This window comes from Lemur catta, chromosome 14, assembly GCF_020740605.2.
Source record: "Lemur catta isolate mLemCat1 chromosome 14, mLemCat1.pri, whole genome shotgun sequence".
Taxonomy (NCBI): domain Eukaryota; kingdom Metazoa; phylum Chordata; class Mammalia; order Primates; family Lemuridae; genus Lemur; species Lemur catta.
In genome coordinates, this window is record NC_059141.1 from 27,505,834 (window position 1) to 27,523,226 (window position 17,393).

General features: G+C 42.2%; 1 protein-coding gene across 50 annotated transcripts in view; it reads left to right on the forward strand.

The window, feature by feature from the left end:
* The window catches only part of SORBS1 (sorbin and SH3 domain containing 1), a 220,411-nt gene that overhangs the window by 157,388 nt on the left and 45,630 nt on the right, over nucleotides 1-17,393 (forward strand). For 28 of the 50 annotated variants that reach the window (XM_045569093.1, XM_045569092.1, XM_045569103.1 and 25 more), the window contains 5 exons: nucleotides 1,050-1,164; nucleotides 6,918-7,001; nucleotides 10,863-10,928; nucleotides 11,496-11,597; nucleotides 15,961-16,010. In XM_045569093.1, coding sequence (XP_045425049.1) covers nucleotides 1,050-1,164; nucleotides 6,918-7,001; nucleotides 10,863-10,928; nucleotides 11,496-11,597; nucleotides 15,961-16,010 — 417 coding nt within the window. The remainder of the gene's footprint in view (nucleotides 1-1,049; nucleotides 1,165-6,917; nucleotides 7,002-10,862; nucleotides 10,929-11,495; nucleotides 11,598-15,960; nucleotides 16,011-17,393) is intronic. The other 22 variants (XM_045569105.1, XM_045569123.1, XM_045569127.1 and 19 more) reach the window with 3 other exon arrangements.

Genomic DNA, 17,393 nt, shown 5'->3' on the forward strand with positions numbered 1-17,393 from the left:
GGCTCATGCCTATAATCCTAGCACTTTGGGAGGCTGAGGCAGGAGGATCACTTGAGGCTAGGAGTTTGAGACCAGCCTGAGAAACATAGCAAGACCTCACTTCTACAAAAAAATAATTTTAAAAAATTAGCAGGACATGGCAGCGTGCACCTATAGTCCTAGCTACTTGGGAGGCTGAGGCAGGTGAGGATGATCACCCAGGAGTTCGAGGCTCCAGTGAGCTGTGATTGTGCCACTGCACACTCTAGCCTGGGCTACAGAGTGAGACTCTGTCTCAAAAAAAAAAAAAAAAAAAAAAAAAAAAAAAAAAATTACAAACAATTTTACAATTTCCAAGGATTCATGTATCCTCTGAAACCCATCACTGGACACCAGGTTAAGTATCTGCCAAAGGCTGAAATTGTTGGGCAGTGCAGTGGGGTGTGGAGTAGGGAAGAATACAATTATAACAACAGCTAACATTTACTGAGTGGTTACTATGGGCTTAGCACTCTGCTCAGTGATTTATATACACTGTCTCATTTAATCCATATAGCAACGCCCATTTTTCAGATGAGGAAACTGAGGTACCAGGAGGTAAAGTGCTTGTCTAAGATCACCTGCCCAGCGAGTGGTGTAGCAGGGATTTGAACCACAGTAGAGTGGCTCCAGGACCAGTGTTCTCCCTCATGGCACTAGCATGAGTGGGAGGTACAGGCATGTTTGGGGAATGATCAGCTCATGAGAACAGAGCAAGGTGAAAGATTTTTCCAGAGCCAGCGTTGCTGCTTCCTCCTCCCTCCTCCCTCTCTGCTTCTTTCTCTTCTCTCTGCTTCCTGGGACCTGGTTTTGAGCATAGGACACACCAAGCCCTTGTGAAATTAGCACAGAGATTTGACTGGTTGTTTTGAGAAGCAAACCAGCACAACTAAGTTGATCTCCCTGACTCCAATTTTATGCTTTGGATATAAAAATTCCTCGATTAGATTACAGCCAACCAAAGTCAGACCTTATCAGAAGCTGATGCCAGTTTTCCTGAAAATAGCTCTAATAGGATTTTCTTTCTACAGAAACGACTGGGAGCCCCCAGATAAGAAAGTAGATACGAGAAAATACCGTGCAGAGCCCAAAAGCATTTACGAATATCAGCCGGGCAAGTCTTCTGTTCTCACCAATGAAAAGATGGTAATGTGCATATTACAGTTCTTTTGTCCCACCCTGCCCATGTTCTTTAATCCGGATGCATCATGCAGGCAGTTGGATCACATTCTTTTCCCCTTGAGATAGACTTGCTTTGTTTAGAAGACAATGAAAAAAATGAAGTATTTTTACCCTTTTCATTTTTGCAGGTGTTCATGAAATAAGTCCTGAGAGTCTGTTTTTAAAGAATCCTCTTATTGTGGCTCTGTTGCTTTTTTTGTGCATGGTTTTAACTAATATTAATTTTCCCACTAACATACAGATTTTTGCTGCTGTCTTTTTTTAATGTCTGTTAATTTATCAGGCTTCTTGTTAACTGGAGTCCAGTTTTTTTTTTAAGTGACTCATTTGAACATGTATACATTTTGTAGCAGTTATAGAATTTTATTATCATTAAAAACTAAATAACTAATAGGATGTTATGACTTAGAAAAAAGGCCCCAGGCCGTTACAGTATGTCTTTTAGGTCTACCTTTTTTGACAAGTGCAGTGTTGAGGACTAACTGCATATTCAGTCTGGTTTATGGTTCCCTGCACAAGTTTACATCTCCAAGCAATGATGAGTGGGGAAGATGGCCTGGGTGGGCCTGGCAGACCACCCCGAGAAAGTGTCCTCCTCTGTGAAATGGGAAGAATTTTTACAAACTGATTAGTTTCATATTTGCCAATCATACTTCATTTTATTCACACTTCAGTAGAAAAAGCTGGCTCTGAATTGTGATCCTGGTTAAAGAGGTTCTCCAAAGCTCGCAGACGGTGCAGTCCTTGAGCATGACAGCAGGATGGGATTATCATGCTGGGGACTGGCTTTTATGGAAAGGCTGCTCCCACGGCATGTGCAGAGTAAGCCGGCTTCTGAAATGCGGGCTCAAATTATGTTCCTGCCGCCTCTTCTGCTCTACGTGTCTTTAAGGAAGAATCAATTTGACTTTTACTGAAATGAAAATGTGACATCTTTAAAAGCACAGAGGGATACGTAATTTTAATTAGGAAAAAAGATCAAGAGGTCACAAAAATACTTTCTGAGTTGTCATTCCTCAGCATTTACTGGGTGCCACAGTTATTTCAAGCAGAAAGTCCAGAGAGGAGCAGAGTAGTTTGCCTCTGACTGCCCCTCCATTCAAGGTTCTCTGCCTGTTAGAAGGTACCTTGTACGTAGTAAACACGGAAGGTAACCCTCCACCCAGCTGTTCCGGGAAAGAAAGTTGTGCTCTTCAGGTGTATTCCTAGCACTTTAGTAATGATTCTGGGACCCATCATAACATATTAGTACATTTAAATGACTTCAGGGACTCTGTGGACATTTGGATGTTTTTGTTTTGGGAATATTACCATTCATAGACTGTCAGAGCTCTTATCCATAGCTCGCCCCTTTTCTTAATTTCTTCTTTGTTTCCATTTCCTTTCCTTTATTCCTAGTAATTTAACCACTATTCAGAACTAGGAAAAATAACAACATAGTTTATTTTTTCTCATTGATATACCATAATAGTTACGAGAATCTTCCATGCCATGGTTCTTGGGATCATTTACATTGTTTTTACGCACCCTGAAAAGTAACACACAGTGCCCCCTGGGGGTGCCCTCGGGGAGTGGTGGTGAGCATAGCGTGGATTGCAAAGCACCGTCTGGGCGCGGCTACCCTGAATCTCCTCTGTGTTGTCCCATGCCTTAGGCTTATTCCGTTAACGGGACATAAACACCAAAGGCCGGCCAGGGAGGAACGTAACTATTCAATAGTTTAATTTAGTGCCTTTCACACAATGTAGCTCTATTCCTCCAAAGAGAAATTTTTGATTTTAGAGAGAAATTTCAGTCAAATCTTAATCTTTTGACACTACCTTTCACAGTAGTTGAATTAGTCCTTTATGTTTGATTTTTTTCCTATTTTTATCATATGAACGGAAAAATTGGAATGTGAGCTTCAGTGTGTGAATCTTGCCGTTTGGTTTCCAGTATCTGGTTTGCCAGAATTCGAGCACTACCCCCCACCTACATGTACTTTTGTTGTTGCTGTCAACTGTGGGTCAGTGTACTGACTGGTGACAGATGTAAAATCTAAGTTTGCTCTCAGATACGTACTACTTCATTTTGGGGGAAAAAAAATGGTTTTTTTCTTCCATTTGAGGTACTATGTCTGTTTAACTCTGGCAGTTTAAATTGTGACACATGTATATATTGTCAGCAGGAAGGGCTGAATGTGGACTATAAAGGCTGCCCCAGAGCTCATCCTGCCCCTGGAGCTTACCCAAGCTGTCCCAGACAGTGAGAGAAGCACTGTGCTGCCTTCAGAGTCCCCTGTAAAAGACTCACGACCTTGGTGACACAGTCGCCTGTTTGACAGACTCACGTGAAGGTCTCCATACCTACTTGGTCTTCTCTTACCATAGTAGGGAAGCATTTTCTTCTCTTCTGGTCTTGGAATTGGAGAGCTGTTGATCAGCCCCTGCCTTCTCAGAAATGGCCTTTTCCAGGCTTTTTTCCTTTATACTTTCCTCTAAAGTCCCTTACAGAACTTCAGCTCAATTTAACAAATACACACATAGAATAACTTTTATGCACCAAGCTCTGGGTTAAACATGGAGGTCCTGCTCCCATGGGTGTACAATAGGAAGGGCAGATATTAAAATAGTAATTACAGACACAGTATATATTTGGAAGTGTAAAACAAGGGCTTTTACCTAGCTTGGTTTCTTCCCAATCCACTGTCACTTTGAGTTCCTTCCCTGGCTTCTTGAATTGGTCACTTAGCCCTGCTTCAGCAATCCTGGTGGGTCAGCCCCTCTCATTTGGAATATGAGAAATGGAATATATCATAGCATAGTGTAAAGAGCACTGGGCTAGGAATTAGAACATCTGAGTTCTGGATTCCAGTTCTGACTCTTTCTTATGTCTTGGGGCAAACCACTTAACCTTTCTGAACGTCAGTGTTTTCGCCTGTGAATAGAAATATCCTCTGGCCCACCAACCTCACTGAAGCCCTGAGTGAGAGGGTCAAGTGTGATAATACGGGTACAGGAACTGTGGATGCTATAGAGGACTACACAGACAAACATACCACAGTCAGATGATCTGTCTAATTGAAATTTGAAGCTGGTCTCTGGCCCTCATTCAAGCAGCAAAACTGTCTTTGAGGAGAAGCTGGCATTTTTCTGCGGAATTACCTGCCCTTTCCAAGGATTTTTTTTGAGCCGGGAGAATAGCCCGAATTACCAAAGAACTTCGCCTGGCATTATGAAATTTGCCCTGCCTGCGAGGACAGAGTTCCTGCTCTGCACCCAGTAGGTTGTTTTCTACTGGCCTGTTCTATAATCAGATCTACAGCTGAGTTACACATGGCAAAATTAAATGCAGATGTTGGTGCTATGTGGCGTCACCTTTTTACCTTTATCTCTGGGCAGCTCAAAGGACTGAGGCCTGCTGCTCTGAACACAGTTGTTTGACACACCTCCTGATCCTATTCTTGGCACAGCATTAACCTCTGCACTAAAACCATCTGCAGACAATCTTCCAAAATAAAATGGATTAATTCTTTCAGGACTGTGAGTGCCAAAACTTTCAGGCAGTTTCCAGAAAGAGTTAGTACATTATATTTAAAAAAAAAAAAAAAAAAAGCCTAACCTATTCCCAGAGAGCAGTTTACAAATAGTCTTTGTAAAAATAAAAAACATGAAATAGGTTTCATGAAACCCCATCATATTAGGATCTGCAATGTCCCTGTCTAAACCTGCACTCCTCAATGGTTGTATCCTTTGGGTAGTATCTCATTTCACTGAATAAATACAGACTCCATTTGCTGCAGTGAGGACAAGCCTTCCTCTTCAAGATTTAAGCCCTAATTCCCTAAAGACAATTGGAGAAGATTTTATCTGGATGCAAGTGGATAGACCTTGTGTTTCCATATATATTTCCCTCTGAGTTCATCATAGTTTAATTTCAGTTAAAGAAAGATTCTCTGCCATATATCCATATCTTCCTCTACCTAGCAAAAGTGGAAGTAGTGGTAAAGATTCTTCTAAGGGTCTTAGAAGAAGAAGGGGTTGGTAAAGATCGCTAAGAAAGTTTGCAGCCATTTCTACAGGCTGCAGAGGGGCTGCTAACTGCATGAAGAAAGGCATTCAGGAAGACCTGCCTTGTAAAGTAGTAGCATTACAGAGCTGTGCACGAGACGTGGCAACAGCTTCCTCAGGTGTTGAAGCCTGGAAGTACTGAAGTTCCTTGTGTGTTTTCAATCTCAGTAGAAAATGTGTACATTTTATGTTTCAAATTATTGTAGAAAACAACCATATCTCTTTTTTTGTGATTGTCAAAGTTTTTTGAAACATATATGCATATAAGAATTTAAATCATGAACCTCGGCCGGGCGCGGTGGCTCACGCCTGTAATCCTAGCTCTGGGAGGCCGAGGCGGGTGGATTGCTCGAGGTCAGGAGTTCGAGACCAGCCTGAGCAAGAGTGAGACCCCGTCTCTACTAAAAATAGAAAGAAATTATCTGGCCAACTAAAAATATATATACAAAAAATTAGCCGGGCATGGTGGCTCATGCCTGTAGTCCCAGCTACTTGGGAGGCTGAGGCAGTAGGATCGCTTAAGCCCAGGAGTCTGAGGTTGCTGTGAGCCAGGCTGATGCCACGGCACTCACTCTAGCCCGGGCAACAGAGCGAGACTCTGTGTCAAAAAAAAAAAAAAAAAATCATGAACCTCAGATACTTTTGTCTAATGTAAACGTATCTATTAAAGGAAAAACCTGATTTGCTTTCCAGGCATTCATTTTCCCACTAATTATTTCTAGGAACACATGTTATTCCACAGAGTAAGGTACCAGAACTTTATACATATTTGATTAAATATTACATCCCATGGAATCAAATTATCAGTCTGTGTGATAGCTCTTAGAGTTATATAAAGTGAGAAATCTAACTTATTTTTCTAACATGATCCAGGAGTTTTTTTCACCCCTGTTCTGTTATCTGTCTTGTCCAGCTTTTCCTTCACTTTATTTTTTCCTGGCTCTTTAACATGTATTCATTAGAACACAAAGTATATTCTGTCTGTATTCATCCCCCATGGATGCTTGTTTAAAATGTGTTTTCACTATGTCCTCTGTTTTTACTTATATTATCTTTCACTTTACTGTGTACGGGACATGGTTTCTCACCTATTCATGTGCCATTAAAGATGCAGTATTAACCAATTGGCTTTAATAAAGTGTCAGTATTTGTGTTTATTTTGAAAACCTTAAGGCAGCCTTGCAAATAATTACTAAAACTATACTCGCCTGTAAAAACTGCTCTACTCAGCTGGCATAAGTGGCTAAATGTTTGGTGTGCTCACCAGGTCATTTCTTGTAACTAATAGTTCTTTGTAAAGAGGAAATAAAGGCTTTCTTTTCTTCCACAATACTGAAAATTATTAAGGGATGCTGTTGTGCCCATATTCAGATTTGTTGTGGAGGGCAGCAGTGTGGTGCAGAGTTCTCCATATACAGTCCATTTGCCTCTGCCTTAGGCCTGAAAATGATTCACTGACTGCTACCTGCCTCAGTTTCCCTGTTTTTATAAACCCATCCTCTCCCACCTGTTTTTGCTGATATCAGTAAAAACAGATGATTACTGCTATTGAATGCAGTTGCTACATATACTGGGAAACCACTGCATCTCTACTGGCCTGTTCCTACGTAATCTTTGCATAATGTTATCCTTCTCTTTCTTCCATTTCCCTATCACCAACCCCTGTAGAGTCGGGATATAAGCCCAGAAGAGATAGATTTAAAGAATGAACCTTGGTATAAATTCTTTTCGGAATTGGAGTTTGGGAAACCGGTAAGTTTAATAGCTTCAGTGGCTTTACACCTTTTAAAATAATGCTGTTGGTGCATTGTTGCTGCTAAAGAGTAAGATCTACTTTTAAAGAATTCAGGGAGTGAGGAACAGTTGTATTGGTTATCTACAGTAGGAGAGTCTCACTACAACCTGTGAACTTTCCTTTGCTTGCTTCACCAAGAAAGGACAGTGAGCTCTGGAAGAATGTCTTGACAGAATATCCCAGAGAGACACCGAATGATCATTGCTTGCCTTTGGACCTCCTGCGGGTAACGATAAATACCACATGCCTTGTGGATGGCATTGTTTTGGTTATTGGTTCACTTCTTTGACCAAAGTCTTTATGGCTTGCTAGAGACAAGCAGGAAAGAGCACTATGCACTGAGACAGCCAGCATCAGCGCTGCTTTAAACAGCATTTTTTAAAAGCACAAATGCAAGGGAAGTGGTCACCTCCTAGGGCTTCTTTATGCTGATGTGACCCACAAAGACAACCCCATTATAGGTGACTTTTGGGAATGATTTCTATGAGTTAGGATAATATTCCCAAAGTTTGAGACGGGAGATTGGAATTCCAGCTTATTTAGTGTTCAGCCTAGTCTTCCCCATGACATCTCTGAGTTGGCTTTGGTACAAATTGACTTTTGGCACTTAAAGGAGGATTTTCTTAGGCCTGCACTCAAAGGAATATCAAATGGAAGAGAGAATTGAGCTCTTCCTTCCACTGGAAATGACTGGAAACTGACTTTAAAACTGTAGTTACTTAAAAGTCTTAATTATTACAGCTGTAAAAAGAATTTACAGGTGGAAGAATTAAGTGTATAAAAACATTTTATTAGATGTTTGTATGAGACCTTAAGCATTGAATCCAGCTTTTGAATTACTGTGGTTTGGGATGATAGTTTTATTTGCAGACAGGAAATATAGTTCAATAAAATGTTAAATTCCATGCTGTCTATGTTTCATTAACATGAAAACAAAGAGAAATTAAGCTGGTGCTCTGGAATTGCTAATCTGATTTAGCAATGCTGAGCTTTGTTGGAAAGTTCAGGCATTTTCTGAGTTAGGAGCACCAGACTTGCAAATGGCCAGCTTTTCCCTCTCTGGTCCCCCCTAGACGCTGTCCCGGGATAGCGGCTGAGCTATCGCAGGTGAACAGCGCCACCTAGTGACCTCTGGAGAGAGTACATCTAACCGAAAGCCGACACCCACCTTTCTTCTCTCCTCCCCAAAGCTTTGGTGCACACCTCGTCTTCTCCCTTCTCTCCTTTTTTTCTCTGCTGTTCACCTTTCAGATATCAATTAAGTCTACCTCAGGCAATCTTTTCCACATGCAAATATTTAACAGTATCCTAACAGTTTTTCTGTTCTTTTTCTTAAAACCTGCTCAGTTATCTCACACACAAAAAAACCTTTTGATATATGTGGTTCTCCACCCCCCCAACACACACACAATAAAAACCCCACCATGATTGGTATATGTAACAATAATGCCATACTCTCATCAAGGAGAGCAAAAGCTTTAGTTTTAAATTATGTTTAATAAAGAGTCCATGCCATTGATTTTTGAAGTCCCTTTCAGAATCCACAAATTTAGGAAATATTATGGGATAACTTTTTTCTACTTGATTGTGATTGGTTTGTTTTACTAAATCGATCATTGCAAATAATTTTTTATAGAAAGTATTTCAGTGCCAGCGTGTATTAAATAGACTCTATGAGTGGCTTGATAGATTAACACTGTTTCTACTGAAAACTCTGGTCTGAGTACCACACAACTACTGAAAACAAATGTTGAGAACACAGTCCAGTTGTATATTGGGGACTTCCTATACCTTGTGTCCTGACCCCTTGCTCTAACCGCCTCTTAATTATTTATAAACTTAGAGATGCTTTTCCAAAATGGCATTTTCTCTGAAGCCATGTGTGTTCCTTACACAAACCTGAGAGTCCTTCTGATGGGGCTGATCTTTTTTGTGTAGGTCTTACTTTAAAAGATAATGCTTTTGAGGACTTGCCAAAATAATCAATGCCTGTATCCCGAGGAGCAGCCCGAGATGAGCAGTCCCTTATGGTCTGAGACATCCTGAGAGTGGGCTTCTTATCTGGTTGAACCCACAGAGTTTGGGAAGAAGTTGTGGTAGAGAGAGATTTTTTTCTTCAATTTTCTTCCTGCCCCAACTGCTCTGCGACAAAAGAGTAAGAGACATAAGTAAAAGTGGTGTAGACCTTGGAAGTTCTTTTGGAAAATTTTTCAGCCATCCAGAAGCAGAATAATATTAAAATTCTTACCCAATTACATGGATCATCATCATTACTATTGTTTTCCCACACCAACTCAGGAGCACTTCTCCTGAGTAAAGCCTGCCAGAGCTTTGACACTAGACATTCACCTTCAACTCCTTCACTTAAAGCCACCCAAAATGAACTGAAATTTTAGCAAGATCCTGACTGTGATGCCTTTTAACTCTAACAAGTCATTATGGAACAGCAAATGGTTCAAGGAACCATTTTGGAGAGGATTACTTAAAACCAATTTAATTTGTAAACACTGTTTTGTTTTGTTTTGTTTCAGTAAGATAGAAATGAGTAGAGGTAACATAAGTGACTTTAAAAAGTCTACTTCCCCAGATGAACAATCCAAGTGTATCAAGTACTTAAAGATGAATGGTCATCTCTAATACCACTTAACTTTACAAACCGCAAAACACACACGTACAGAGATGACAATACTAACCTGTTGCCTTCAGTGTGAACTTACCTTGGAATCAGATTACTTTTTATTTGCAGATTTAGTACAAAAGGCTCAAGGATTAGCTTTTTCTTCTTTTTTTCCATGTAATTTCTACAGAAGTTGACATGATTTCTATCTGTAAACTCAAGTCAAAATTTCACAGTGTAAATCAATTTGAGTGCTCCAATAGAGTTGGTTATAATGAAATTTATACAAAATTTTTGGAGCTATCAATGATCTCATTTCTGATCATCCAAGAGGTCATTATGTAAGAAAATTGAAGGCTAAGTAGGCAGAACAAGAAGGTCCACTTGGTGGGAGAGAGGTTCTAGAGTTCAAAGTACCTCGTAACTTCTGAATGTCCTACCCTCTGAAGCCCTCCCTCATTAAACTTTTAACAAACTCTTGGAAGATTTCTATGTAAGGAATGCAGCTCTAATTCAAAGAAAATGAAAATAACTTTACAGTCCATTATTTAAATGCTAAGTTTAAGCCCGGTTCTTTAAGGAGGAGAGAAGGTACTAGCAGTGTTATCAAAGTCTAGTTAAACTGTAAAAGGAGATTTTAAAACTAATTGTATAAAATTGTCTGATGCGCTTAACACCCATTTTGTGCATAGATTTCATTGCCACAAACCAGAGAGGGCACATTTCGTTCAGCTTATCCTCCATTGGCCAAACCTATAGATTCATAGCTTTGTTAACACACGATGAATTTTACAGCAGGGGACGACTGCTTCAAAAATGTAGGCTCTGCAGGGTCAATCATAGTTTGAAAAGAACAATGAGGAATTTAAAAGTTTCTATTTTTGTTCAAATTTGCGTTAATGCTTTTTTTCTGCTTTTTTTAAGTTTTCAATATTTAGAATCCAACAATGATTTGCTCTTGAGACATAGACACAGAAACATACCTCCTAGGTAGTGGTCCCAGCTCCCAAGTCCTCAGAGCCCCTTCTCGGGGCAGGTGGCCGTGTGCCCGTATGCAGAGTGCCCACTCCCTCTGCTTTTGAGTTCACTCTCTGTGTTGATACAGTTCTCCTAGTGTGCCCCTCTCTGTTTGAGCCAGTCTCCATGTTTGTCTTTATGTCTTTATGCTCATTTCTTCATTTCCTCCTCTGCTTCCCGTCAGCCTCCCAAAAAGATATGGGATTATACTCCTGGAGACTGCTCTATCCTTCCTAGAGAGGATAGAAAGGTAATTCCACTGTGCCTCCTCTGTTGGACTGTGTGTGTGCTCTCTAGCCTTGGTTAGTGTGAGTGTGTTGTGGGTTTGTTTTCTTTTCTTAAATCACTTTTTGTTTTTAACTTGGTGATAACTTTTTTTTTTTTCGCTTGGTGATAAAACTGTTTAACAAAGTCTCTAAGACATACACTAATGTTTAGAGGTTTTCTAAGCAATTGCTTATTCTTCTGACGTATATGGTATTTATCACAGTCACCATACTCTGAAAAGAGAGAAAATAGGTATTTCCTTAAAGGTAGGTTTTTTGTGGTATTTGTAGTTCTCTATATAGCAAGTAGAATAGATATTTGAAGCTGATTACTTTAGAGTTTCTATTTTATAAGCCTAATGTTACATTCTCTGTTTTCGTGTCTTTAACTAATTTCTGGTGAGCTCTTGTGTTTTAGTCATGGCATCTTGGCCTTTATGAAAGTATAACACTAAAAAAAGAAAAATTCATTTTTCAAACTTAACCTTCCATTCTTTTTCCCTTTCCTCTAAACTAAAACCTTCTTTCCCATCTTTTCTTTCTTGAACCAGACTAATCTAGACAAAGATCTCAACCTCTGCAAAACAGAGTTAGAGGCAGATTTAGAAAACATGGAGACGCTTAATAAAGCACCCAGTGCAAACCTGCCACAGGTATTTCCTAGTTTTTCTCATGCCATCAGTTCCTTCCCAAGCTCTGCTTTGTGTCCTGCTTTGTCCTATGATTTTGGTGTAGTTGAGGTGACGGATGGTTATGCTGGTTATTTTAAGCTGCATGGCTTTCTGACTCCTGTCCTAGGTTCCTTTCTCAACCCTCATCCCCTACCCGAGTTAATTTTTGCTTGGATTTCTTTTGAGCTTGGCATCTTCCTTAAAGGGGATTCTTCAAATATGTGCACAGTGGTTGGTGATTGCAACTACTCCCCCCACCTTTTCTCTTTGTCTGCTTTCAAGAGGTGGCGCTTTTAAGTTCCCTCCCTTCACCTCTGGTACATTCTCTGAATGTCCAGGGAGCCATTTTTGGCAATTTCCTTGTGTTTTTTGCAGCCCTGGGAGATACCAACCTCGGAGATCATTTTCAGAAACAGCCACAGTGATTTGGGTGCCTCTTCTGTGCATGGTGCTGTCAGAGTAGTAGTATTTGTCCTTGGACAGGTCAGAAAGTTCTCAGTGGAAAAATGCCCTCCTGAGGTCAGATGGCCTGGACACAAACAAGTGTTTGAAACTGAACCTGTGTTGATATTTTTAAAGAGAGTTATGTCAAAATGTGGTTTACTAAAGGGAATGTGGAAGAAAGAGACAGACACACCTACCCCCCCCCCCGACACATACACACAGTAAATGGATTTCCAAGGGGGGAAAAACCAGATGTGGGCTGGGCACGGTGGCTCACACCTGTAATCCTAGCACTCTGGGTGGCCGAGGGAGGAGGATCGCTTGAGCCCAGGGTTTCAGGGTTGCAGTGAGCTATGATTGCACCACTGTGCTCCAGCCTGGGTGACTGAGTGAAACCCTTTCTCTTAAAAAAATAAATAAATAACTAAACGTTCTCAGAACTGTCCCCGCAGTTCCCTGACAAAAGAGATTCTTACAAGGAAAGGATATATTTAGAGAAAAAAATAAAAAAGGAAAGTGGACACTGCCGAAGAGGCTAGGGAGGTCCACAAAGCGCAGCAGGAAAAGTGGAAACATGCTGTACTCACACAGAACCAGGACAAGGAGGGTCGGACCACGAGCCTGATTGACGCGTATAGAAAGTCACGTGAGCACCGGGGACCAGACCAGGGAAGGGGAAAAGAAGCCAGAGGAATGGGCAACAGCTGAGGGGGCAGGATGAGAGCGTCAGAAGCCCAGGAGCTGCAGGCTGGTCAGGGGAGGTAGGATCAGGAGTCCAGGGAGGCAGCAGGGCTGAGGGAGCTGGCAGGACCAGTGGTCAGGCTCAGGGTCTCCTTTAGAACTTGGAGGAGGCACAAGTGGCAAGTCATGTGCCCACCACTGAGGCAGACGGGTACGGGGTGGGAAAGTGGAGTGGGCTTAGGGGGCTGAGTTTCCAATCTGGGTGGGGACCGGAACCAGGTGTAGCCACTGTGAGTTTGAAGGTCCAAGGTAGGAACCAGCTAATTCTGGAGTGAGCATGGTGGCCGCAGCTATGTTCTAAAGTGGTCTGGGATACAGGATGGGGGTCTGAGATAACACGTTGGCCAAAAATGAGTCAAGAGGTGCTTTTTACAAAGTAGTCCAGAATAATAAGAGAGCTTCTGTAACCCATGCACGGATGGTAGGCAACTGGAGAACCACTGAACTAACTGCAGCCGCCCTGCGGGCAGAGCCTGGTCAAGGCGGGCACAGAGAAGCATCTGACACGTTCATGAATCATCTTCACATCAGTTCAGTTAACTGGTGCCCATTCGTCCCGAGTGTATATGACACATGCTGTGAGACTTTGCCTGCTGGAACTTGACAGTTTAGTGACATTCATGAATAAAAGAACTCTGGCAGTACCAAGCAGTGCCTGCTAAGAGCTAAATGAATGGCATAGGCTCAAAGTGCCAGAAGAGAGAGAAATTGTGTGGAAAATCAGAGAAGCCTTCTCAGGAGTTAGCCAGGATCTTCAAGGGGGGATGGAACTCAGGTACATGGCGAAAGTAGGAGGTATCCATTTGCGGCATGGTGAGAGAAGTTGGAACATCACAGAAGTGCACTTTTAAGGTGTATTCAAGGAAAAAGACAAATTCAGCTGGAATAGGAGATTGAGTGTGGGAAGAGTGGGAGGTAGATTTGGGAAAAAAGATTGACCCTGGATTGTAGAGGCTCAGAAAAGATGGCTAAAGATGATTGGGTCTGTCCTCAGGCTAGTGATATAATTCAGGAAGTGCTTTAGGAAGATTAGTGTCATTGCTCTAGAGAGGCTGAATTGAAGGGAGAAGAAAACTGGAGTCTAAAGGGCAAGGAAGCGATTGTGGTAGGGCAGGCGTGTCGTGGTGAGAGCCCACGCTATGGTGCACCAGCATTGGGGGCGGCGGGGACGCGAGAGAGATCACCAAGGATATTGCAGTGGGACATTTTAACTAACTGGTGGGATAGAGACAAAGACAACTTTAGGGTTGGGGCCAGGCAGCTGGAAGATTGAGGATACAAATATGTCACATAAGAAAGCTGGGAAGAAAATCAGGCCAGAGGTAAGATGAGGAAGTGGGTTTAGGAAATTGACTTTCACAGTGCTGGTCGGGTACCATACAGGGAATATCCAGTACACAGTTGGAACTCTAAGACTGGGTCTCATGGAAGAGGCAAGGGCTTAAGAAGTCGATTGGAGTCACCTGAAGAGAGGTGATGATTGAAGCCCTGGGAATAGATGGAAGACTGAAGAGCAGATCATGTTGGGGAAAAGATGAGAGACCAAGAACTATCCACTGGGATGCTGGGTGACTTGGAACAGGAGAAGAGAGGCAGAGAAGGAAGAGTTCAGAGAGGTATGGAAAAGCAACTGATGGAGCAAGAGAAGAAAGATGAGAACTGCCCAGAGCTCTGGGAGGTCTGGAGAGATGGACTCCACAGAAAGGTCAATGGATTTGACAACTAAGAGGTTTCTAAAGACTTGGAGGTTGCTGGGGGAGTGCTTGATGGGAGTTAGAGTATGTGGCAAAAAATCAGGAGATCCTGCAGGGCTGCAGACTGAATGCAAAGATGTGATCATATACGGAAGAGAGGAAGGGGGAGTTCCCAGAGGACTCAGGGGGTCGTGTGAAAGTTTTTCCAAGGTGGAGACCAGGGCATGGTCTTTGGAGGTGGAAGACCAGAATGGGGCAGGTGCTAAGAGGTGGGAGGCTCAAGGAGGAGAGGCTGGGCAGGCCAGACGGTGCAGCCTAAAGGGCTGGAGGATCCACATGGAGGCAAGAGGGGTGCCCTGTCTGAGTAACAATGGGGGTGTTGTGGGGTACAGTCCTCACCCTGGGGCAGAGGTGCCCTCAGAAATGAAAGGACACAAGCCCAACAGGTTTCAGCAGGCAGAGGGCCAGGTTGGTGAGTCGCCTCCCTCTCCCTGTCATCTCCTTTTCTCTCTTTCACAATCTCTTTGTTTTCTTTCTCTCCTTCTCTCCTTTCCCCAAATGTCTCTTCTCCAGCTGGCTTATTTTCCTTCAAATGATCATTATTAGAGACATGGTCATTATTAGAAATAGGAATATCTTTAAAGGTTAACTTTTACATTGATTTATCCAACTACCACATTATTTTTAAAAACAGATATATTGAACCCTTTGCATTTTTCTCTCTAAAGACAACAACAGAAACTCTAAACTACATAATTATGTTACTTTTTCTCTGCATGTAGCTCTTGGTTGTTTTCTTTCTTTTGCATAGCGCCCTGGTAATTTTATAAAGCATTCCCTTATTCATGCTGAAATGGTCATTAATAAGTTTTGCAAATTGCATTTCTCCCCATTGCCACACTTCTAAATCTGCAGGCATGCATACGTAAATTACCGAAATACAGTGTGGTCTTTTCAAATGCACTTTTGTATGTTCTGGACCAAATGTACAAAATATTGGGTGACACTCTCTCTGGATGTGGCATTTGGGGTGCATGAATGGATCTGCAGTGGGCTCAGCGGGGGGTCTGTGGGCAGGGGAGAAGCTGGTGGAGGGTGTGCTGTCCATGTCACCAATGTGTGTTGGCCCAGTGGGGGCCAGTGATGGAAAATAAGTATGAGCCAGGAGGCCGTCTCCTGACCTGCCCAGAGAGCCTTGGCTGCATCCATCCACTGAAACACAAAAGACCAGGAGTAGGAGAGCCCCCTGCCCACACACTCTCCTCCCAGAGAAAGAGCACCGCCCTCCACCAGCACCAAAATCCTTTCCATCCAGGCTCCCTGACTCCCAGAGGCCCTTATCTGAATTAGAAAAGGAAAGTGACTTCTCTCTTTTTCCCCTTGGCTTAAAATGTCTGAATCAAAATTAATCATCTATGTTATTTTTTTTCTTTCTTTCTTTCTTTTTTTTTTTTTGACATTTACAGAGCTCAGCAGTCAGCCCTACTCCGGAAATTTCTCCAGAGCCTCCTGGATAGTAAGTTGCCACTCCACTTTGTTTACATGGCAGAATGTATTAAATGTCAGAAGTGGGAAAGGGAGAAGCTTGTGTTTTGGACCCAAAGTGTATTTTATTTGTATCGGTATAATGGCTTCAAATGATGCACAGTTTGGTGGTAAGTAGCAATCTGATTGTAGTCTGCAAATTATTTTTCTGCTGTTCTCTCTTCCTCTTACAAATTAATTTTGTGATGTTTCATATCGACTTTGATAAGCTTTTCCCCACATTGGCATCTTTACCTTTAGAATGTGTGTTTATTTGTCTAAGTTTAGAATCAAACTTCTCACTTGCTGGTTTTTGGGGACAGGTGGGTGTGTGACTGAGAAAGGCCACATCTGGTATAAAGATGGGGGGAGGGATGGTGGCATGGGGGGAGGATGGGGCCGAGTGGGGGCTAACTTACTTGATCCTCACAGAGATGTGCATTTATGCCAATTCTTAGGTCTCTGCCTGGGTGATAAGTGCACACCCACCCACTTCTTCATGGGGTAACCACCTCCTTTCCTCACCCCCAACCATCCCGAATCCTCCAGCAGATTGCCTTCCTCAGTACTTTGCTATGCAGCTGTTATCCTAGCTGAAAATTTTCAGTGCTACCTTCACCCCCTGTTACATACATGGTAAACGGCAAACATTTAAGCCTGTTCAGATAGGCCCTAATTGAGCCTTCCTGTACCCAGTCTCATGTTAGTACCTCTTATGGCCCTTACTTCTGTTGCCATACAGCTGAATTATACTCTTGTATTTTTATAATTGCAAATGAATTACAAACTCCTGGAGAGCAAGGCCTGCATCTCCATAGTGCCTATTGCACCCAATAAATTTGGGAAAGGCGTTTGTTGTGGTAGGAGCGTTTCCTTATTTTATCACCATCACATCTATGTCTCATTCTTCAAAATATGGCAAGGAGGAAAGGCACATCTATTACCTGTTCCATTTGGGTTGGGTACATCCATAATGAGCAAAGGTGCTGAATGTATGGATTTTCTTTTTTTTTTGACAAGTATTATGGTCACTGGGGCATGTCTTCCCTACCTTGCAAGGGAAGGGACTTTGCAAGGGGAGTTTCATTTGAAAATCAGCTGAGATTTGGGTATTTCGGTGGGAAAAATGGGAAAACCTTAACCCTTTTATCGTAGTGCTCAAAAGCTCTAGCTAGATCCATTATGTTAATTTCTATAAATATGTGTGCATCATGATTAATGTACCCAGAACCCTAAGAAGAAATCGAGACGATAAATTAAGACAGCAGCTAGAGGAAAATTTACCTGCCTCAGAGGACAGTTCCCACCTGAGAGAAGGCCACTCTAAAGTCTCTTGCACCCACTGTGGGGCTGGTGACCAAGCCACCAGTACAAC